The sequence below is a fragment of the Leptonychotes weddellii genome, chromosome X (assembly GCF_054177405.1).
Source record: "Leptonychotes weddellii isolate Sample4059 chromosome X, ASM5417740v2, whole genome shotgun sequence".
Lineage (NCBI taxonomy): Eukaryota > Metazoa > Chordata > Mammalia > Carnivora > Phocidae > Leptonychotes > Leptonychotes weddellii.
Window position 1 is genome coordinate 53,038,185 of NC_138385.1, and position 25,276 is coordinate 53,063,460.

General features: G+C 37.3%; 2 protein-coding genes across 2 annotated transcripts in view; both read right to left on the reverse strand.

Moving 5' to 3' along the window:
• LOC102740026 (putative P2Y purinoceptor 10) overlaps positions 1 to 22,851 on the reverse strand; it is a 63,639-nt gene extending 40,788 nt beyond the window's left edge. Inside the window, exon 1 of the mRNA XM_006726924.3 lies at positions 22,790 to 22,851. The gene's annotated coding sequence lies outside the window, so the exon portion shown is untranslated. The remainder of the gene's footprint in view (positions 1 to 22,789) is intronic.
• On the reverse strand, positions 6,519 to 22,898 carry P2RY10 (P2Y receptor family member 10). The gene is made up of 2 exons (XM_081808618.1): positions 22,790 to 22,898; positions 6,519 to 8,841 (listed from the first exon to the last, which is right to left on the reverse strand). Exon 2 carries the CDS (start codon positions 8,787 to 8,789, stop codon positions 7,803 to 7,805), a length of 987 nt encoding a protein of 328 aa, XP_081664744.1. The 5' UTR covers positions 8,790 to 8,841; positions 22,790 to 22,898; the 3' UTR covers positions 6,519 to 7,802.
• Between the last annotated feature and the right edge of the window lie 2,378 nt (positions 22,899 to 25,276).

The window sequence follows — 25,276 nt, forward strand, 5'->3', positions numbered from 1 at the left end:
TTCACTTATTTGTGGAACATAAGGAATAGCATGGAGGACATTAGGAGAAGGAAGGGAAAAATGGGGTGGGGCAATGGAGGGAGAGATGAACCATGAGAGACTATGGACTCTGAGAAACAAACAGGGTTTTAGAGGGGAGGCGAGAGGGGGGATTGTTTAGCCTAGTGATGGGTATTAAGGAGGGCACGTACTGCATGGAGCACTAGGTGTTATACAAAAACAATGGATCATGGATCACCACATCAAAAACCAATGATGTATTGTATGGTGACTAACATAACATAATAAAATTTAAAAAAAAAGAAAGAACTTCTCAAACTCAACACCCAAAAAACAAATAATCAAGTCAAAAAATGGGCAGAAGACATGAACAGACATTTCTCCAAAGAAGACATACAAATGGCCAACAGACACATGAAAAAATGTTCATCATCATTAGCTATCAGGGAAATTCAAATCAAAGCCACATTGAGATACAACCTTACACCAGTTAGAATGGCAAAAATGGACAGGGCAAGAAACAACAAATGTTGGAGAGGTTGTGGGGAAAGGGGAACCCTCTTACACTGTTGGTGGGAATGCAAGCTAGTGCAGCCACTTTGGAAAACAGTGTGGAGGTTCCTCAAAAAGTTAAAAGTAGAGCTACCCAGGAATTGCACTCCTGGGCATTTACCCCAAAGGTACAGATGTAGTGAAAAGAAGGGCCATATGCACCCCAATGTTCATAGCAGCAATGTCTGCAATAGCCAAACTGTGGAAAGAGCTGAGATGCCCTTCAACAGATGAATGGATAAAGAAGATGTGATCTATATATACAATGGAATATTACTCAGCCATCAGAAAGGATGAATACCCAACTTTTGCATCAACATGGATGGGACTGGAGGAGATTATGCTAAGTAAATAAATCAAGCAGAGAAAATCAATTATCATATGGTTCACTTATTTCTGGAACATAAGGAATAACATGGAGGACATTAGGAGAAGGAAGGGAAAGGGGGGAAATCAGAGGGGGAGACGAACCATGAGAGACTATGGACTCCAGGAAACAAACTGAGGGTGTTAGAGGGGAGGGGGGTGGGGGGATGGGTTAGCCTGGTGATGGGTATTAAGGAGGGCATGTATTGCACGGAGCACTGGGTGTTATATGAAAACAATGAATCATAGAACACATCAAAAACTAATGATGTACTGTATGGTGACTAACATAACATGATAAAAAAAAAGAAACATCAAAAAAGAAAAAAAAAATTGACATTTTAAATTGTAATGTGTCTTGGTGTGGGTTCATGTTATTTGGAACTCTCTGGACATTCTGTATCTGTATGTTTCCTTCCTCAGGTTAAGGAAGTTTTCAGCCATTATTTCTTGAAATAAATTTTCTGTCTCTTTCTTTCTTCTCCTTCTGGGACTCCTACAATGTGAATGTTAGTCTGTTTGAGGCTTTCCCATAAATTCCTTAAGCTATTCACATTTTTTCTTTTTTGCTGCTCTGATTGGGTGAGCTTCTCTTCCTTGTCTTTGAGTTCACTGATCCTTTCTTGCTTCATCTAGTCTGCTGTTGATTCCCTCTAATGTATTTCTGAGTCCAATCAATATATTCTTTAGCTCTGTGACTTCTGTTTGGCACTTTCTTATCTCCTTGTTGAAATTCTCACTTTATTTATTTTTCTCCTGAGTTCAGTCAACATCATTTTATAAAAGATTTTATGCATTTATTTGAGAGAGACAAAGAGAGAGAGCAAGGGGAGGGACAGAGGGAGGGAGAGAGAGAATCTCAAGCAGACTTTGTGCTGAGCATAAAGCCCAATGCAGGGCTTGATCTCACAACTCTGAGATTGTGACCTGAGCTAAAATCAAAAGTTGGATGCTTAACCAACTGAGCCACCCAGGCACCCTAGTGAGCATCTTTACAAACATTACTTTGAACTCTTTATCAAGTAAATTACTTATCTCTGTTTCATTAAGTTTTTTTTTTTTTCCTGAGGTTTTATCTTTTTCTTTCATTTGGAACATGTTCCTCTTTTTTCATTTTCCTTTACACTCTGTTTTGGTCTATGCATTAGATGAAACAGCCACCTCTCCCTGTCATGAAGGGTTAGCCTCATATAGGAAATGAACCCTATTGTTCAACCCTGCCCTAGCTCTTGGTTGTGTCTCAAACCTTTGTGATTGTCCAGGCAGCCTATTTTATTTTTAATAGCTCCTAGTAGTTGAGGGTGTGCCAAGATGTCAGTGTCCCAAAGGGAAGGATCTCAATCACCATCTAGCTTCAGTCTGATTAGAAACCAGACCCTCAGACAACAGCTTTTAAAGAATGCAAATATATACAGTCCTGTAAGACTACAAGTGTGAGCCCCCACTGGACACTAGAGCCAAACTAGAGTTCTTCCCTGAGCAGCAGTCACAAAACTTGGGCCTCCACATAAGCATATGGGCTTTATTCTGGAAGACACCAATGAGATATAGTGAGGTAGAGGGACAGCACAATGGTAGTGTGCCCCAGGTTATGTTTCCTGAGAGCAACTTTATAGCTCCTAGATGTGTGCCAAACCTTAAACCTGCCCCTAAGACTGAAGTTCCAGGACAAGCAAGTAGGCCTCTTTAACAGAATAGCTGGGTGTGTATTTCAGTCTGCTGCTTGTGCAGTGCCTTGGGGGTAGTAGCCTTCCAAGAACTATTTTTCTGATTGTTACAGACCTGTGGGGCCCAGAAACATAAGATTCCCTGGCCACCAGAGCCAGGTATTCAAGGGTTATCTCCCGGTGGCAGCTGCAAAAACCAGGGCACCATACATAAAAACTGGGGCACCAGATACTTATATACACTACCTCAGAGATGTTGGCACTCTGAAGCCTGGCAAAGGAAGAACATGAAAATAGTGCCACCCTCTAAGGTCTCAAGAAAGGTTTACACTCAGGCCTTAGATATATGCTTAATTAGAAACTTAATGTTCAGGCTGCAGCTATGATAAGCTAATTAAACCACTTTCACAGAAAGAGTGAGGTCTTGGGTCTGTTGTCCCTTGCTGTGCCTTCAGAGTGGTAGCTGTTAAAGAATGCTTCCTCCATTGGATACAGTTCTGTCGGACTAGTGAGTGTAAGCCCTGCTAGCCACCAGAGCCAGGCAATGTAGAGGTGTCCTCTGGCAGCAGCCACAAAAATCATGGCACCAGAAATGGTATAAACTCCTTTATGTAAGATACCAATGAGCTGCAGCAAGGCAAGGGAGTATAAAGATCACACCCAAGTAGTTCTCTTTCTCAGAAAGACTAAGTGTGTATTTCAACCTGATAATCTGTGCAGTATCCTGGTAGTGGTAATATACCACAAACTGTCTCTTCAATTATTACAATCCCATGGGACTTAAAATTGCAAGCCTGCTAGGTCTCCAGAGTCAGGTGATCAAGAGACATCCCTTAGGCAACAGCCACAAAAGTCAGGTCACCAAATGTAAAAATTTGGGCACCAGATATGTGTGGAAGCTTTCTTCCAGAAGATACTAGTGCTCTGGAATGTGACAGAGGGAAAGAGCAAAAATTGTTTCCACTGGCTGCAGTGAAGTAAAGAAGGAGTACAAAGGTAGAAACTGCTGTAAAAAGAAAAAAAAAAAAAAGGAAAAAACAGAAACCTAAAAAGTAACAAGGGAAAGGAAAATAAGGAAAGTAAGAATAAAAAAATAAAAAAAAGATGGTGCCCGCTGACTTTAGTAGGCCTGAGGGAGAGCAGGAGGATATTGTCTTCTTGCCTCGGTCCCTAAAAAGTATTAAGAATATTTCAGCAGATACCTGACCCTCAGACCAATGTTCTAAAATTCGCAAATTAATCTGTTTCACATAAAGTCTAGACACTTTTCAAGGGGCTGCTTTGTACTGAGCCCTAAAATGGGTGACTGTGCAAAGGAGGCCTTTAAGAGCTGTTTCTCAGTTTGCCACAGCCCCGAGGGTCTCATGGGGTTGAGGCTTGTTGACCTTCAAAGCCAGATGTTTTTGAGGCTTGTCTCTCACGTATCAGTCTTAAAAATTGGGTTGCCCAATATGGGGTATAAACACTTTGCTCCTCAAGTTGAAGCTCCAGATTTTTGAATCCCTCCCCACCTCAATTGTGGATCACTGAGCCAGGGTAAGAGTTTATGGTGAGATTGCATCTCAGCTTTCCTTACCACTTTGATGTGGTTTCCCTACATTTTCAAATGTAAAGGGGTCACTCTGCCAGTGTTTAGTTTTTATTTTTGTTTTTGTTTTCCCCATAGAAAATTATTCTCTATATAGCTCTAGATTTGATATGTCCTTGGGAGGAGGTGAATTCAGGGTCTTTCAATGTTGCCACTTTGAACTGGAACCAAATCTGTAAAATTTACCACCTCATTACTTCCTACTCCCCTGTATATTTCTAGCCAAACTATAGTATTCAGTATTAGTCACCTCCCAGCTTTATTTCCCTTTTTACCTTTGGCGCAAGAGGGTTTCCAATAAGAATGTTTACTCTTCCTCTTTGGCAACAACTTGAAAACATTGCCATCATGTAAGACCCAATTCAGATGGAAATTCTCAGGTCATGGAAATCTACCCCCAACTCCAAAAGATCAGGAAATCTGCTAGCCTATAATAACAGCTACTGCAATTTTGCTACTTCCTTTCCCCATAGTAGCCGATTTGGAATTCAGCTTCTGTAAACCAGTTGTTCCCTTTCCACGTTATCAATTCCGTACATTGAAAATTCTCAAAATACCTTAATTATTCATGTGTGGTAAATTTTGAACCCTGGGAGATTAATTAACTCTTTCAGAGACTTAGAGGATAATAGCATACTTTTACTTGTAATTACATATTGAATTTGTAATGCACCTAAAGTCTTAGTATTTGGTCAGAGTTAATATGACACTTAAATACTTATTACTTAAAAGTGGAAAGCAGTTTTAAGTTTATATTCATAAGCACTAACTTTACTTTTATGTTGGGTTATAGTCCTATAAAATGTGCAAAAGAATGTAAGGAAAAATAATTTACTTACAGTAGCAATTTTATTGTAGGGAAGTTAAATTTTCAAATAAGAGTATTATGCTTAATATTTTTATAAAATGACCACATGCTACATAAGAATAATTTATTTAATCCATGATAAGTGTTATATCTGTACTCTGCTCATATTTAAAACTTTCTAAAAGTGAACAGCATAACCAATCATGCATAAACTGCATTTAAGGTCATATAGATTATTGTACAAAGTTATTTTATCTCTCAAAACTTCTTCCTTCCTTTTACTGAAACTATCAGGTTAAGGAGTCTTTTATCAGTATTATAAGATTCTGAATGGTATCTAAGTGAATTTTGACAAGCATCTTGCAGAGATATGGAGGCAAATATATAGATTTTTTTGGTGACTTTTTAGAAAAGCTGATTCAAGGGGATATATTTTCCTGTCTTATTTGTCTTGCATCATGTCTCTGTAATAAGCATACAGATAAATGTTAAAATTGTTCGTTGTAATAACTTAAAGCAATTTCACTGATTTACTGAGCTGTTATCTCATAAAATCAAACACTGTCATCTTTATGTCAGCATTGTATAAGGCATCCCAGCCTTTAAAATTCAAGAACCAGCCATTACTTGCTTTGATGTTATATTTTTCTCTCTTATTACAATAGGAATTCATATGTCAAAAAAGCCCAAAGATTCCACTTTAATGATGGCCAAATGAAAAGTACATATATTAATTAGCCCACTTATCTACAAATCCTGTGTTCAAAGCTCTATCTCTAGGCAGCAACTTCAAAGTAAGTGTGAGTATTTAGAACTGAAATACCTTTTCTCTGCAAACAGCAGGATGTGTACTTCCAAATAGTTTTCTTTCAAAATTATATTCTTAGAGTGGGGCCGTCTAGACAGTCATTCTGATAATGCTTCCATTAACTCCAAACATATCTGGAAATCTTCTTTAAGCAGTGCTTTCAGAGGTAGGTTAATAAAGCACAAAAAAATCAGTTGCATTAATTTATAATTACAGAACTCTCTTCCTCCCTAGAAACCTTGTTCTTCTTTTAATTTCTCTGTTTTAGTTTTCCCTCCTTCCTTCACCTCAGCCAGTCTGTTCAAATGGATATACTGAAGACATCCACTTCCCTTCTTCTTCTGGCATGCAAAGTGCTTGTGCTATTTAAATTTCAGACATAAGTGATGTAAGTGATGTATTGAGTTTCATAAATGCCAAACTGAGAAGCTGAGGATTGCTTATATTCAAATCCTCCATAATGGCTCTGAAATAATAGATATAACCACTAGAAAAATGAAGATAAAGAGATTGCCAGAAGGAGGACAAATGCTTTTCCTCCCATTCATTTATGATGTGATAATGTTTTTTGTTTCTAATGAATATCTGTGTGCTCTACTGACAGAACTTTCTTAATAAACACAAATTTATTCAGTGATGTATAGTAATATTTTAAAAGAAAGAAGTTGGGCAAGCTCCAAAAAAAATCTAAATTTCACAAAATGTTCATCTCTCAGATTTTTTGCCGCCCCCCCAGCAACATTAAATATGTCAATTAAGTCAAGATAAACAAAAACAAAAATAGCCTCTTGGGACTATCAAAATAAAAAAGATTTTGCACAGTGAAGGAAACCATCAACAAAACAAAAAAGCAGCCTACTGAATGGGAGAAGATATTTGCAATGATATATCCAATAAGGGGTTAATATCCAAAATATATAAAGAACTTCTACATCTGTCAGTTTCTTTCTTTATTTATTTCATCTATTTATGGGTTTTCTAAAATATCTTTGGTAGGGAATAATGAACTATTTGGGTTTCCTATATCTCTAATCATTAAACTGTAGATTGGGACAGTATTAGTAAAATCTATCTATTTATCATTTGATGCTTTGTAGCTGGAAGCCTGATCTGCCAATCCCATAACCCAGACTTTTCAGATAATCTCAAGCAAATTGTGTAGAAATGGTCTTGGTCTCATGCAGCTTAGCTTTGGTCTGTGTCTTCACTACTTAAGTCAAGTTTAATATTGACTTAGTAAAAGTAACAACACAAATAGAGGGAATAACTTAAGCATATGTGGTGTATACAGGACAAATTTTAGATTACCACTGTTTATCCTGAGGCAAGTTACTTCCCCTCTCTGAGGTTCTACTTATCATTTGTATTGGAAACTTCCACAAGTTTGTTAGAAGGGCCAGATGAGATGCTTGCTATATTGTGAAAGTACCCAAGAAACTGATAACCCAATATACAATAGGCATTCAATACATTTTCGGTGAATGAACAAATTCCCATGCCCTTTATTCAGTAATAGGTTTGTGGCCCTGAAATTTATGCACACATTACTTCAATCGTCACTCCCCCTTGCCTGTGCATTTATCTCTTAGAAAGACTGAAGAATTTTATTCTCATTCACAAGTAAAAGTCTTCATATAAAAGAGATTTGCATTTAAAGTTTGGAAAAAGATTCATGTATTTATTGTATCATATTAACAATATATTTTCTAAAGAAATTTTTAAGATAAAATAATCCAATTTTCATTTGCTTGAAAACATCTGTCAAAACTTGAGCTAAGTTTCTTAAGAAAGTATCCTGAATTTCAAAGAGGAAACAGGCAAATTCTATCTTCCCTACCTCTCCCACATTTCTTATACACTGTCACCCCCATTACATCCCTGTGACCACAACTATCACACAAGATTTCCATTGTTCCAAAACTTCCATTAAACCAATTGTCTGGCTGGTCATTCTGGTCTTTGGGAAAAGCTAGGAAACATAGTTAAAGTCATAATTGAAGAGTTATTTTATTTTTAGCTAATCATTGATGAACCACTCTCCCTGCTCATAAGGCGGGAACGGGTCACAGAGCTTCCATGGCGAGATAGTTGGTCACGAAACTCTGAGGCCATGAAATAATAGAGAATTGGATCCAAAAGACAGCAGAGACTTGCAAGGCATAGACAAAAAGGGTGGAAATACAGTGTGCTTTGGACAATGGGACAACTACTAATGATGGTTTCCTTCACCATAGTGTAAAAAATGAAGTTGATATGATAAGGAGTGAAGCAGATGAAAAAGACTGCAGCACACATAAAAACCATCCGCAGTGCTTTCTGCCGCTCACTGATTCCTTGGAAAGCCATTGGTGGCTGTCTCAAGGATATAGTAGTTTTCCAAGTACACCATGCGATGATTACTACTGGGACCACAAATCCTGCCAGCTCAGCAACTGTAATCATTCCAACCAAAGCCACTGCATTCATTTTCTTATAACCAAGATCAGCAAAACAGGACTCAGTGTTGTTGGCTAAGTAGGTGCTTCTCAGAAAGGGAAATGGCAAGCAGGCAGTTCCCACGATGATCCAGATGGCAGCACTGATGCCCACATCATACCTACGCTTCCAGTCTCTGGCCCTAAAGGGCTTGAGGAGAAAGAAACATCTCTGTAGGCTGATGCACGTCAGGAAACAAATGCTGGCATACATGTTGAGATACTTCAGGTAGAAGCACAGCAGGCAAAGGGCCTTCTGGAAAGGCCAGTGGTGGCTGATGTAATAGTAAATCCGGAGGGGTAATGACAGCACGTGAGCAAGGTCAGCCACAGAGAGGTTGATCATGAAAATGATGGCTTTATTTTTCTTGCTGATAAAGCGGCACAGAACCCACAAGGCTGCACTGTTGGCCAGAAGACCAGGGATGAATATGAGGATGTAGGTGGCTGCATAGAGGGAGTTCTGAAATGTCACATCAGTAGCATTGCAGTCAGTCTCAGCATTGCTGGTACCGTTGCTAACCATCTTGAATATTTCAGTATACTCATCAAGGTAAGCCGTAGAGTTATAATCCCTGCTTAATCAAAGAAAAAGAGTATAATGACTAACCAGTTCTATAGCCAACACACAGATTCCTTTTTATACTTAAAGAAACAGAGTATTAGAATTAGAAAAGACCTGTTTTCAGATGAAGAAGCAGATGCTCAAGGAATATATACTACTGATCCAAGGTCACCTAATGAATCAGGAAACCATGGAATTGTCTCCAAACTGCCCTCCCAAATTGTCTAAGTTGTGTCTTGTAGGCAAGGATGTCCTGAAATATTTAGTTTATTGTTCTTACCACAACAAAAAGGGTATGGCATTTCAGTCTGTTCTTTTTGCATCCAAATTTTTCTTGCCCCAAGCCCTGCTCATTTACAATTGCAATGATAGAAATCAAGCCTTACCTTTTACATCCCCTTTCTTCTCCTTTGGGTTCTGACTTCCTACCTTCCTTCCTACAGCACTTGGAAAATGGCCTTGCATCTTTAGCCCACATTGCCAGTATACTGGCTGAGTTTCAGGACTTGGGAGCACTAACTTCTTATCATTCTATCACAATAGCGTAAGTGGTTCTCATACACGTGGTCTCTCTCTCTCTCTCTGGCTTAGGTCTTATTCCAATTTACATGAAAAACATCATTAATACATGAAATCAGAATCTGAACTAGGAATTCCCCTTCGTGATCTGAAAGGGAAGAGACTAATTTTCTCCCTAAGAATTCTGTACTGGTGTGACATCATGGACATGGCAGATGATCCAACGGTCACAGTAAACATTGATTAGGGAACCAGTAAAATAGACCAAAAAATCATTTTTTGGAAACAATTTAAAGCTTAATGCTTTTTTCATTAAAATAGTCATCATCATAAGAAAAATATGAATGTCCTTAATTTTATTTTATGCTTTAGTGTGGTTTTTATTATGTAATATATATAGAACATGGGTAAAATAAAGTAATCTTTAGGGTTTCTCAAAGTCTGGTCATGGATTTACACAGGCTGCCTGCAAATAATAAGAGAGCAACGACTTCATTATTTTAGTTTAAAACTCTTGTAGAATTTTAGACTGAAAAATACCTTTAAGAAATCATTTAAGTCAACCTTCACATAATACATGTAGAAGTAAGACCAAAAGAGGTTTATTAAGGCCAAAAAGATACTAAACAGAAGATCTGGGACTTCAAATGGGATTATAAAGTGCCTAATCCTTATAAACACCCTTCTCTTCATTTGTTTTCCTCCCCCAAACAAATTTTACAAGCATAGCTTCTGTTCATATTGCAAGAATGTTTACTGCATTTAGGGCTAGAAGTGGAATACAGTAGTGAGGTTGCTTCTTAGGTGAAATAACATTTTTGTTGTTTTAATTGTTTCTGTTTTGTTTTAAGTAAGTTTACAAAACAAAGAAGTGGTTGCTTTTAGATTCTCCTCGTCAGTAGCAGAATGACTTCTTATAGCATTTTAAGTCCTATTCCAGGGAATAGAAATGTGAATTAAAAACAGAACCCCAAATGATTAAATCACATACAAAAAAGTCAACATTCTGAGCTACCATTATTCTAAAGAGTACTTTCACTTTCCCTCCCCTATTTCATCCTTGCTACTTGGCTTGTGACATGTTCTAAAAAGTCATGCAGTCATCTTGCTTATGTATGTATGACTTTGAACAGAAGGTGGAGTGTTGTTCACAGGTGAAAAGAGAAAATAATTATCATGGTGTGACTATCAAGAATGCACCCCAGAATCTGCAATGAAATTTTTCACATGCATTATCCAATTTCATTCTCATAGCTATCATCAGAGGTAGGTACTATTATTACTCTTGTAGTGCAGATGAAGTAACTGAGGTTCAGAGAGATACAGTAAATTTTCTGGGGTAACAAACCTAGAAAATAGTAAAAATGGGATATACTATTATGGCTTCTTTTCTCCAAAGCCTATGCAATTTCCACTACACCACTTTCTTCTCTCTGCTTAGGAGGGGCTACTTAATAGAATGGGGCTTATGACATCTGGAGGGCACATTATAGAAGAACCTTTCTAATCCCGTAGTGGGACCTTATAATCTTATAACACTAGGATTACTCTAGTTAGGCTATTATAATATAACTAAACACCTGTCCCCACACATGACACCCATCCTTCCTCAACACCCACTTTGAGTTCATTATTGGCAATGTTTCTACTATTATCTATTATCCATGCAAAAACTGTGAGAAACCAAGGGAAGATTCATCAAGTAAACTACAGTTCCAAGAACTGAGAACATCTCACACCCACCCAAATCACACTCCTACTTTTGTACTTTATAGACATGGGTATTTGTTCCTGCTTCACTGGTGTAGAAAGTTTCACTTACTAAAGGGGGATGTTCCATTCACAGCTCTGTGTTAAATAACAGAAACTTATTAAGCCAGAACAGCGAGCTAGAGATCAAGTTCACACCTTCTGTGTGTGTGTGTGTGTGTGTGTGTGTGTGGCGGGTGGGGGGGGTTATGCCTCTGCAATTCACAGTTTATTGTGAGCTTAGAGATTTGCATGCTCTGCTTTCCAAAATCTCTTTTCCAGACTGAAGGGAAGATAGGAGGATTTTGCCCCAAATCTGGTGACAATTAAATGTAAAATTCCCATGGTAGGGTGAAGCTGGGGGAATTTGGTTTGGGTAGCACAGAAATATAAGCTCTCTCAGGAAATATTTAGCTTACTGTGGACAATCTGTGACATTTCTGAAATTTAATAAAAGAGAACAACCTAAGAAGCCACTAATAGAAAAATGGTGAATGGAAGGGTTAAGGTTGAAGTACATTCCTTCTGTCTCTGCTTCTGCCACTGTCTCTGTTTCTCTCTGCCTCTAGTTCTGTTGTTGACTATTTCTAGTTGGCTTGTGCTACCTATGTTGCCAATTTTTCTCCCCTTAAATCTAGATATATCTTTGGTTCCTGTCTCAGAAAAATGTGTAAGATTGGTGATTCATTCCTGAATCTGAGCCTCCCTTCTCAATAAGTATCATGACTTTCCTCCGACACTCAAGCTGGAAAGTAAGAATTTCGCTAACCCTTATCACTACATTTCCCCCATATCCAATCAGAAACCAGGTGATTCTCCCTCCTGAATATCTCTCCAATCCATCTATACTTCCACTGTTGCCATCCTAATCTAGGCCACTGTCACCTTTCCTCTTGACTATTGAAAGAGATTGATTTACCATACTCCCTGCACTCCAGTCTTAACCCCTGCAATCCATTCCCCATACTGTATCTAACACTAACATTAATTTTCACTACCATTTATTGAGGGCTACCATTTATTTACAGGCAAAGCACTCTTCATATATTATCTCATTAATCCTCATAGCAGCCCTATGATTATTTCCATATCACTGATGAGGAAACTGAGACCAAAAGAGGTTAAATAAGTTGCAACAATCACAAAACTTGCTTTGTGTAGAGATAGTATATTAGAATTGGAAACTACCCTTGTTTCCATACTCCCTTACCTTTGCTGTGGCACTTATTAACCCCTTCTAACACTTTCTATACTGTGGCCCAAATAATCTTTCTTTGAAATATGTCATTCTCTTCCCTAAAATCCTTTGCTGGCTTTCTATTGTATGAAGGCCAAACTTTTCACCATAGCTTAAAGGCTGTAGCTAATATGTCTCCTGTGCCCTTCAACATCACTTTATTCCATTCTCTTCCTCATTCTCTATGTTTCAACTACACTGAGATGTTTTCAGTTTCTAGAACAAGCCAAGTTTTTTCCTGACGAAGGCCTCTGTACATTTATTCTCTGTCTGGAATTACCTCCCTCCAGGGCTTCACATGTCTGGTTCCTTTTAATCTCAGTTTGCAGGTCAGAGAGACCTTCACTGCCAATACTATCTAGGTAAACATGTACATCATTATATACTCTCAAACTTTCAGTTCCTTCCTTCATAGCATCAACATTTGTAATTTAAATGTTTACTTGTCTGTTGTCTTTTTCACCCATTGTGCCATTAGCTTCATTAGTACCATAACAAGATCTGTTATGTTAATCACCATATAGCCAGGACAGCCAGCTACTTAGGAAGCACTCACAGAAAAGTCGCATAATTGGATTGGACTGTAGACGGTAGTTTAAAGTCCCCGTTTGGAAGCATTAAGCAAAAATGCAAACTTGGATATGTTAACTAATACATTTCTGCTGCTTGCCATTTCCCTATGATGTTGTCTTCTGATTTGGGTTATTATCATCAGTGTTCCTTGCACCTACCCTTTTAACTCAGAAAATTCATACCTGTAGAAACTTGAGAGAAATGCAAAATAATTTAGAAAGCCCAAGTGGTCAGACATATTCTATGGGTAGAAACCAGCACCACCCAAGGTCTCAGAGTATCATTAAGACTATTATCTGGAACTCAGAAAGAAGCTAGTCCTTGTGGTCTACTTCTAAAAGTATCTCAATCTTTTATTTTTCTTGGCTGCCATTCTGCAAAGGGCAAAACTGCCTTATCTCATCAGCAAATAACTTCTTACCCGCCTATGAATAGGAACTTAAAGGAGAGTGAGAAGGCTTCATCTGTAGTCACTAAAGCTCTCCAAACATTAAAAGTAAGCATAAAGGAAAAATAACTCTATTTAGTTTTGTTTTGTTTTTTTGCCATGGCTTTTTGAGGACTCTGGCTGCCTTAATCAGCATATATTTAATACACATAATCTTATAAACTCTGTGCTAGGTCCTGTGGAAAATACAGAACTATCTGCCATAATCTCTGTCCCTGAGAAGCTTCTGGTCTGGTGGGAGAAATATTTTTAAAATCTCCAACATCATAAACAGTGCATGACAAGAACTGTAGTAAGTGGTATAAGTGATAAGAAATCCTCATATTATCATAGCATCATCCCTGTAAGGTAAGTGAGACAATACCAGTAATACCCCTACCATAGTGTTTAACTGACAAAGAGATTTATTCATGAACAATTAAATACCTTGTTCAAGGTCACCTAGTAAGAACATGATGGAACTGAGACCAGAAGTCAGACTTGTAGACCTCTTAATGCTCTTTTTACAATGTCAGGCAGCTTTTATTGAATTCTGAGAGACAGAGCACCTCAAGCCAGAAGAGATAGTACTTGTTCCAAGCCATCTGAATTTTCTTATTGGTCCCTGTAGGGACAGGGTTGGAAAGAAAAACAGAGATGGTGACTGAGGAAGAGATAAAATTAACTTACTTTTCCTGAAGTATACACTATGTAATTTAAATCCTAATAGCTCTCTAAAGTTTTGGTCAAGTTTCATCTATTCAAGAAAGCCTGCACTGAGTATTACCAATGCTATTCATCTGGCATTCAGTGGATTATGATTTCATACAGCAAATTAAAATTCTGCTATGGGTGTATCCAGTATGTTGACTGCTAAGAATAGTAGAGCAAGGTGGGAAATTTCAGAGGAGAATAATGCATGACTGTTGTCCTCAAAATGTTTATAGTCATTTAAGAGAGATAGACATAAGAATAACTAACCATAATAGATTTTTGAAACTTGCCATGAAGAGATAATAGAGAAGTTTTTATGGGAGTAGAAATGAATCCTGCACAGAAGAGGAGGATTGGAAGTTCAACTTAAAGGTAAATCCATTTTCAACAAGCAGTTTGGGTGGGCAGGGTACTGGAGAAGAAAGGGTGGGAGAAGAATGACAGCAATGAATAGATAGCATTCAAACATCCTGAAGTTAATAAAGGACTTATAGATAGCAATAATAGGTGTTCTAGTCTAGCTGGAAAACAGAGTGAGATGGTGGGAAAGGTAGAATGAGAAGTAAGAATGGGAGAAGGTAGTAAAAGGAAAAATAAACTAAAAAGGTAGATGCAACCCAGTCATGGAAGGTTTTAGGAGGAGTCATAGAAGGATTCTGGGAAGATATGTCATATTACCATACTGATGGTTTAAAACAATCACTCTGGCAGAAGTGTAGAAGATGGATTGGAAAGATGGGACATGAAAGACAGGAAGTCCATATCAGCTGGGAGTTTGTAGAGTGACCATCAGTTTTGTTTGCTTAAGACTGAGGGTTTCCTGAAACAGGATTTTCAGGGCTAAAACTATGAAAGTCCAAGGGAAACTACAGTTGGTTACCCTACTGGTGCAACAGTTGAGGTAAAAACAACAACAGCAATGAATTTGGCATGGCAGGAATAATAACATTACAAGAAAAATCATGTATGGAATTAGCCAGTTTGAGATACCATTTGACTGAGGAGTCAAAGATACATTCAGTTATAAAATGTGTGAAAATTTATAAAAAGATATCACAGTTTTGCACTTTTCCAAAGCACTTTCAGATTATCCTTATTACAGGACTTTTGAAGTTTGTACTCTCTGCCAAGCATCATCAATTCTTGACTCTCTAACATTATAATTACTAAGTTTCACCATACTAGCCTGCATCATACATTCCCAGAGACTTCAAATATTTAAATCCCTCCAGTTCTGATGGTCCAACCCAGCACCCACCCTTATCCTACTTCCTCCCTTATTCAGCCTACATTAAATGGTCAAACCAACTACTCTCACACAAGAAATCTCAACTTCCTTGTTCACCATTCTTCTGCTGTACCAGACTGGCAACGCCTTAATCCCAGATCAAGTCCACAATCCATTTTCTTTTTTACTATTCAAACTGCTGAATGATCCTATTAAGAATACTAGGGTTTATTTGGAATGCCAAAACTAGAAATTTATGATCTCCAGCCTAAGATTTTTTCGCTCCAGACTCTCCTTGCACATCCTTGATTAGTATGTTTTTCCATTTCCATGGTGGCCATTCAGCACCTTTACAACTTGACTAAAGCTTCTTTTCTCCTATTCTCCCATCCCTCACCTTTCTCAACAAAGAGTGTTTTTTAGGGGTTTTATTTAAATTCTAGTTAGTTAACATAAAATATAATATTAATTTCAGGTGTACAATATAGTGACTTAACACTTCCATACAACACCCAGTGCTCATCACACGAAGTGCACTCTTTAATCCCCATCACCTACTTTACCCATCTCCCCACCTACCTCCATTCTAGTAACCATCAGTTTGTTCTCTATAGTTAAGAGTCTGTTTCTTGATTTGTCTCTCTCTTGTTCCATTTGTTTTCTTTCTTAAATTCTACATATGAGTGAAATCATATTGTATTTGTCTTTATATGACTAACTTATTTTGCTTAGCATTATATTCTCTAGTTCCATCTACGTCATTGCAAATGGCAAGATTTCATTCTTTTTTATGGCTAAGTAATATTCCATTGTATATATACCTATATCACATCTTCTTTATCCATTCATGAGTCAATGGATGTTTGTGCTGTTTCCATAATTTGGCTATGATAGATAATGCTGCTATAAACACCTGGGTGCATGTATCACTTTGAATTAGTATTTTTGTATTCTTTGGGCAAATACATAGTAGTGCAATTGCTGGGTCATAGGGTAGTTCTATTTATAACTTTTTGAGAAACCTCCACATTATTTTCCAGAGTGGCTGCCCCAATTTGCATTCCCACCAACTATTCAGCAGAAAGTCTTAATTTCTCAAATCACAGAGAAAATTGAGGTTATTGGGTGAGAAGTAACTCAATTTCATCTACTGTCTCCCCCCAACTCATATAATCTTAAGTACAGCTACACCTTTCTTTCTTTCCAACACAGCTGCCTTTCCTGTTGCTCAAGATGAATTCCCATGCTCTCAATTTATTTTATCTCTCTCAGGATCTTCTTTCATTAATTGTTCCCTTTTACTCTAGATCATCATGCTCTCCTCCATTCTCAGTTGGATCTTTTTCATCAAGTCTCACCAACCTCCAAAATAATTCTTTTGTGTATTCATCCTACTCTATCTCTTTGTTACTTTTTTCTCTTCTTAAATAAACTTCTCAAAATAGTTGTTTACACTGATTGTTTCCTTTTCTTCACTCTCTTCTTTATGCACTTCAAGGTGGTGTATATACCCTCACAACCTCACTGAGACTGCTTAGCGAAGTGACAAGTGACCTTCATGTTGCTAAATCATGCAGGGCTTCTTTGTTGCCCCAGACACAATCTGCCCACTTCCATCTTTTTGCAAAGTTCTCTTCCTTTGGCTTTCAAACAAGAATTTCTTAATTCTCCTCTTAACTATTTGTCCATTTATACTGAGTTTCTCTCATGGTTTCTTTTATTTTTTCACATCCATTAAATGTTTGTTTTCCCTAGTTCTGCATCTTCTTATTCATCATCTTCATGCTGAGTAACACCACCTACATTAATGGCTTCAGTTACCACCCATATCCTGATGACTTTCATTTCTCTATGTCCAGGCCTGGTCTCTCCTAAGATATTAAACCTATTTGTCCAGCATCCAGCTGAAATTTCACATATTAATATGTCTAGGCATCTCAAAATGAATATGTCTGAAACAAAAGTCATCATATTCCCTGACCTTTTACTTACCCACCACTATCTATCAGACTTCTTAGAATAATCCTAGACTCCTTCTCTCTCAATCATGTTTTCTCTCCCTCCATCACTGTCACACTCTCTCTTCCCTTTCTGAATTATTGAAACACTCACTAACTGATCCATTTCCTTTGAGGATTGCCCTGTTAAAATCTATTAACTACTCTGCTATCAAAATGATGTATTAAAAATGCAAGCTGGGGCTACCATGTCACCATAGGAATTGCTTTAACAATACACTCACTGCATTATATCAAATGTTTCCATTTATGTCCATATTTCTAACTAAACTATGAGCACTTTGAAGGCAAAAACCACATCTCACTCTTTTTAAATCTCTAGAATCTAGCAGAATGACTGGCACATAGTCATTCAGTAGATATCTTTAACTGAAAAAAAATACTCTGCTTTGTGACTCATAAAGTCATATTGTTTAACTATTTATGGATCTTTCTACATTGGGTTGTGAAATCAGAGGTCATACTCTAAATTTCATTATCTATTTTTCTCTAACTCTAGAACAAAGCTAACCATACAGCACTATTAAAACAATTTTAATTGGCTCATGGAGAGATTAATTCCAAGGACCTAATCTCATTGTTGTTGTATAATCAACTCAGCTAACCAAAACCATACTGACAATAAAGTCCAGGCAAAATTATAACCTGTGAAAATGCCACATTCTCAGCATATACTTCAGCCCTTAGCTCTGTAGATGTGAACCACCTAGATAAAGATAAGAGCAGAATTTCCAGTGCCTCCAATATCACCCTTATCAAAGTAAATGCCTCTTGGTCACTCCAGTGTGCAGTGCTCTGACCAGAATACATGCTTCTTACACCAAAGGCCAGGACCATGATGGGAGATGCCTCTTCTCTTCAAAGAGGGATCTGATGACAGGAGCCAATCCCTAAAGGGAAGTTTCTTCCTGGATCCTATCTCAGAGGCCAATATTTTACTTTTTCTCAGGGTTCTCTCTCAACTCTCATCTTTTCCTTGCACTGGAAAACTCTGTTATGACTGTCTCCTTCTTTGTACACATATGGTACTTTTATATGGACTTATAGCCTACACCATAACAATGTAGTCTCTCTGACAGAGGACTCTGTATCTTAGACTTTTATATTCTTCACTTTACTTAGCAGAGGGTTAGGCATGCCCTAAGCGCTCAGTTCATATACATTCATTTGCAAAGACAAGAATACATAGAATAAGCACATATAGGTAGAGCCTTAGCTTTACTTCTAATATCTATCTCATGAGCAACTCTCACCATCAATGGTCATAGTCTCCTCTGCTACTGAATATATGGTCAAAGCAAGGATAATAAGGTTGGAGTCTAATAAATCTGGACACCTAAGAATTCCAAAACATGCCACCCCAGATTTTTATTTACAATCCAACAGGAACCCCAAAAGCTTAAGTAGGAATATGGTCATTAAACATTAACTTCACAGAAATAACTAAATTTTGTCTCAGAACATAAAGGTATGTCAGGTCTTTAAATATAACTCAGTGGAGCTGAGTCCAAAAACTTAGGAGGTACCAGTAAGATCTAACTGAAGGTAGTTTTGCTTCCCAACCAACTACCTAAATGCTAGATTTCACAAATGTGAAATTACATATGTCATCAGAATTTGTACCAGATTTCTAAGTTTCAGTGAAATGCTAAGTCCAGGAAGTTTCCACATGCATCCTGTCAGTCACTGTCCAAGTGTTATTCATATGTTACGTTTAATCCTTGTAAGAGCTCTGAGGAAATTATTATTATACTCCTTTTACAGATCAGAAAATGGAGGCTCAGCAGGATTAACTTTCTCAAAGTCAGCTATTATGATTTCCATTGTAATTAAGCTGTTTATGAGCAGAGAAAGCTAAAACTTTTCTTATACAAACAATGTTTTCCACAAACAAAAATTTATTTTAAAGTGGCATTTCTATGGATAAGACTGTTCATCAAAGATGAAGCTATTATTCTCAGTTCTAGTTCTAGCACTTTTATATCTATGCATATATGGCAAATGATTGCCTACCAGGTGTCAGGGTAAGATTGCATCAAAACCAAGGATCTTTAGGAAGTTTTGCAAGTGGCACAGTAAGGAGAGTGAAACCTAGGCTTCTGGTATCAAGGTGACTGCTCTTTTCCTATACAACTCTACAAATCTTCACTCTCTCAGTCCTTCCCCTCTTTTCACCCCTCATCATTAAGTCATTAATAACACTAAGTGAACATGTTTATCAAATTTGTGTCTCTTATTTTCTTTGATAATAGGGCCAGTATGTGGGGTTGTCATCTTTGAAGGAGAAGGGAAAATCAAATAGAGACAGGTTTCTGAGGGGGGCCCTCCCATTCCCTAAGGGACAACCTTTACAAGTCATTTGGGAACCTAACTTGATTTGCCTTACTTGACCTTTTTCTTCTTTAAACCATGAAAGTCTCACATGTATTACCTAAGCCAGTCTGACTTAGTGCTCTTCATTCAATCACAATCACAGCCGAAAAAGAACAACTGGAATTTGGAACTCTGTTATTTGCTGAATTGATTAGAATCAACTCTAAATCACTTGATATAAGAAACACTAAGATTTGGATATATTCTGTAAGTCTAGACAAGACATTTTTTCTATAAATTAGAGGAAGTAAAAATTTTCTCCTGAAAAATGAATTAAAGCAATTAGACTATTCATAAACAAAATCTTAAATGTTTGAATTTAACTTCCATGCATGCATCTTTATTAGATTTTTAATCATTTAGGAATGAAGCCTAATTAGATACCATTTTTGCAGTGGGGGAAGTATTTTGGAGGTGGAAAGAATCAGCTTCTTTGGGCAGAACTGGGGTTATATCTTAAGTTATCAGCTGACTAGCCTGAAACAACTTCTTCATATCTTTGGGCTTCAGTTTCCTCATTTATAAAAGTAAGATCATAGTCCTTGCAACATAGATTGCTGTAAAGATTAAATGGAAAATGTACAAGAAATGACCTATTTTCATGTCTGGTACACAGTGACATTAAATAAATGTTAGTTCATTTCCCCTCTACTTGTACAGAAAGTAATTTCTACGGGTTTTTTATTGGATCCTGTACTTTTCTGGGTTTAGAAAATCCCCAAAAATGTATGGTTATGGCTAACAGAACTAAAATAATAATTCTTAAAGTGGAAGGCTTGGAAGCGTGAGTCATCTGAAAAAAAGAATATTCCTTATTATAGTAAACATATTTGGGAATCAAAATCATTGTTCCTATAATACAAACTGTTGAAAGTACAGGTCTATAAAATCTTTGTAGCTGTTGAACACATAGTACTCAGAAAATGTCAATGTAATGGGTAGGTTTTTCTAGGAGTCTGGGGTCTGGTTCCTAGGGAAGCAAGTCCACGATAACCTTGTAGTGACATTTTTAGGTTTCTCAAAGGGAACTTTGGTTTTGAAAGATTGAGAAATAGTGATTAGGTGACAATGTCATTGTGGAAATCAGATTTCAGAGCTATTTCCCTTGTTTGTTGTTTGTATTTTTCATTAAAAAAAGGAAATTGCTTACAAAAAAAACTTGCCTGTGGTCTAAAAGTTGAATTCTCATGACAATATTATTCTGTAAGAAATATAATGGCCCTTGACAAAGTTTACTGGGTTCCATTTATGATCTAGGTTATATTTCCAGAAAGTCTTCTCTAGTTAGATTTTCATGCTATGGCCTTATTATTTACCACTTAATGATATACAACTCTTCTCAGGTACCTAGGAGCCTAGAGTCAAGTCATTGCGTTGTTACGAAGGAAAGTAAAGACCATCAATTCTAAGCTCTCCCACCTAATTACAGGTGAGAATATTGAGACCTACCAAAATAAAACTTGCCAAAGGCCACACAGTGAATCATTAGCAAAACTTGAACTAGGACCAAAACTTTTTGATTCTGTGTTTATTGATCCATCTGCTTCATTACTCTGTCTGTGATACATGGAAACCAATGCTAGATAAAAATTTCCTTGCAAAATATTCTGGCCTGGATGTAAGTAGACTTCTTGACCAAAAGTTTTACAATAAAGCACAGACTACCTACCGGTCATTGTCCTGACTATTGGAACTCTTAGAGTGGTTTCACAACAGACAGCTCTGTCCTCTTTGCTCAAGCTGTGGCTGAAGTGTAGAGACTGCCCTGCCTATTAAGATATCAGTTGACCTACCTCAAACACAACTGGCCATGAAAAGCCGCCCCAAATCACCCAGAAGTATGCTCACTCATTTTTTAGTCTTATGCTCTACCACTGCCAGGGTTTGAACAATCTGTACAAAATGAACTCAATGACTTTCCCAGTTAAGTAAGCTTCATTAGGAACTGCTTTTAACAAAAAAGGACCTGTGTTCAACCTTTGTGTGCAAAGACAATTACCCTGAATGCATTACCTGATTCTTGTACAGTTCAGGCCATTTCCCACCTCAGTATACCAGCATACCACCTATTTTAGCAGTGAATAATTTTACTGTGTCACAATTACTAAGTGATAAACTCCTCAATTAATAGAAATGACAGTGACATCCTGCATCCATTTAAGCAATCAAAATAAAAATTTCCCCACTGGCAGGATCTTTGGGACTGTGACTACTCTCCACCAAAATTACAACAAAGCTTATTATTTCACTAAGAATCATCTTGATACCAAGAAGCATAGCACAGTCCACCTTTAAGGACTCCCCAACAGAAGTTTCCTTTTGACTCAGTCATCTTGGCTCAGAACCAGAGAGGTTGCTAGCACTCAGAGTAATAAGAACAAAAATCACTTGAAAGATACGTGCCTCTTAAGGGCTCTGCTATCCAGTAGGGCTAAACTTGGGTCAACAAAGCAACTTATAAAAGATCAAGAAACACCTCTGAAAACACTCTTAAATCATTTGTCTTTACTTTTACATTTGTCTGAAATCAAGTGTCTTTGCTTCACTGGCTCTCAGTTTCCCCATCTGTATTGTGGTGGATTTGAATCTCTAAGAGCTCTTTCAACTCCAAAATCTATGATCTGATTCCTTCTATCCTCAAAGAACTTACTGTCTCTGTATATGTGGAAACTAAACTTACCAAAGCAAGAAGCTTATACACAAACTTTTCCTTCATTATGAAACCAGATAAATTATAGAGAGCAAAAATTCAAATACTCTTTTTCTGGCTGTATATGCCAACTTGTCCCAATGAGTCTCACAAACACAGTTTTCTTAACATTTTGTGCTCTCTTCCCTGGTGATGGAGAAACAAAGAGCCCTCATAAAAGAGTGAGCTGCGTCACATAATCCATGCACCTTGAGTAATGGTGGGGACTGATGGCATTAACTGACTTTGTTGTACTCTAGTTAGACTCAAGGGCAATCACCATTGATCCCGCTGTAAGAAGTCTGAAATGAGAAACCAGGGACCATTTTCAATTTGAACAATGGTCCCACATCTTCCTCTATCCTGGATCTTCATGCCCCCACCAATCTTCCCACATGGAACCACCAATTCCCAGATACTAGGCTGTAACTTACCCTGGAGCTTTGTCAGGATTAGCACTCTTGTTTCTTTGCAGGGAGCTGAGGGTGAAAAAGCCTGACTCTGGGTGGCACAGATCCTGCTGATAACTGAAAAATATGTTGTTGAAAGAGGAAGTTGAGTTCATTTGGTGTCTCACCACAGAAACCTTATTTGCACAAACCAAAGGTAAGTCCCTTGAGCAGATGATGGTACTCAAGTTTTATTTCATTTGTACAGAGAAATTTGGACTTTAGAGACAAAGTCTGTGCAAAATCAAATGATAACTGCATACTAGCTTTCCTTTCTGTTCTTCACCCTATCTCCTTCCACCAAAACTCACATGTCTATCTGTCTCACTAGAATCCCCATGGCAAGATAGGATTTTGAGGCAAAATATGAAGAGAGTTTACTTTAGAACAAGAAAGTTGCAACTCCTTCAAGCCTGAGGTCATAGGGTGAGGAAACCTCAAAAATATGTCAGAACTAAGAGCAGTAGAACCATTTTTGCTACACTCTTCTTTCCATATGGCGTGCTCTTCCCTCAACCTCTCATCCCAAAGCTCATAATTTAATGTGTAGTTTAGTTATCTTTGTTGACGGTTTATCCTCTGTGTATACTGCAAACTGATTGAGGGCAAAAATCATGTCTGACTCATCTCTGTATTCCCAGTTAGTCTAGCACAAAGACTTTTTGTGTTTGTTAAATGAATAAGTGAGCTAATGAATGATAAAACTAAATGTTCAAATAATGCATGAATAAATAAATAAATAGTGCTGATTACAGAGTCTCTCTCCAGTGTACTAAGATTTTGATCTTCACGTATAATGTTTATGGGACCTTATAAGTGTGCAAATAAAGGGAAAAAATATACACCTGGGGATTATAGTGTTGGCCAAGTCTGAAAATAGTTATGAAACAAACAAAGCTTGAAAAGCATACAAACCTCTGTGGGCATGTAAGGGAACCACATTCAGAACCCAGGGCCAAGAGCTGCAAAGAGCCTTCCGGGTAATAACCATAGCAAAGGGAAAACAAGAAAGTACAATGGGTTAGGTTGAACAGTAGCATTTTAATTTGTGGATTAAACTAATTAAAAAAGAAAGTGGATGACAACATTTTTGTAGGAGGGCAACCTAAATCTGCAACAAGCTCTCCTTATAAAACCAGAACCATTCAAAAACTATATGAAGCCATGCCTAACACTCAGAGATTTCTAATACAAATTTCAAGGTTACCAAGAGTTGGAAAAGACAAACTTTCAGCACTAGAAACTAAGAATTTGAACTGCTTTATGAAAAGACCATGACTTGTGAGGACTGGCAAAGGGAAAGGATACTCATCCTGGCTGAGGTATATCAAATGAAATACACTTGACCTTGCAATTCTCTTCTTAATTCTGACTTCATATATTTATCCAGCTTGAATCTGTTGTCAATTTAGTTTTCTGACTTGACCCCTTCCTAAAAGGAGAATACACTGACAGTCCAACACACATTTCAGTCCACTTGGCAGTTCTGTTCCTTACTCTAAGTTATTAAATTCTCATAAAAATACATCCTTTGTGAGTTTGGGCCCACTGTGAGCCAGTTTTCTTAGGGTATGATTATTTTCTGGACAAAGAAATTTCCAGACTTGTTGAGCTTTAAAGCCAAACCCTGAGACAGAAGGAGAAAAAGATCCCTTTCCTGATAATTAGCTATTGTCACTACCTCCCACCTTCATTTCACAGAAAAACAAAAACAAAACAAAAAAACCTTAACATTACTAAGAAAACCTGCCAGCTTACCTCATTTCTCTTTTGCATGCAAGTATCCTCTCTTTTCATTGGTCCTAAAAAGGGAAGTAAAAGTTGCTCAGAAGTCAGTGACCCAGTTTAGACAAAGACAATTTCAACTCAGATAAAGTTTTGAGTATTAATTAAAAGGAGTAAATCTGTGGACAAACCAAAAAAGCTGATAACTGAATTATCTCCAATTAACATTTTGAAGAGAGTTTTTGGTTATTGAATATGACTGACAGTGTAGGAATCAATATCAATTCAAAGTAATAAATATTCAGTCATAAGAGTCTAAAAAATAGTATATGTTTCCTATTTTGCCCATAGTTCTGAGCTCCTCTCTTCTCTGTATATATCCTCTCAATGTTTATTTTTAACTGATACATCATATCTTCCCTAGGCTGGGGTAAATTTATGAGTTGCTTTAAGTCTTTTGGGTATTCTTTAATAGTATGAGTAGATTAGGAGGGATAGCTATCGTTAAGGACATTATTCATTACAATATACTGTGTTTTTTAGGAGGACACAAGACTACTACCTGATTTTAGTATTATGAATAACTAAATATTTCTTAAGCAATTGGTTTGATTTGATTTGATTCTTATAGATACTAATAATTGGGTCACATATGTCTTTTTTATATAGTCTGCTGAAAAACCTAGAAATAATTTACAGTCTACTGGTAGCAAGTTTGGAGATCTTTTTATGGTAATTTTTATTATC

What these genes read in the sequence shown, in the direction of transcription:
- P2RY10 (XM_081808618.1), bottom strand. Translation starts at nt 8,789, where the DNA reads ATGGTTAGCAACGGTACCAGCAATGCTGAGACTGACTGCAATGCTACT.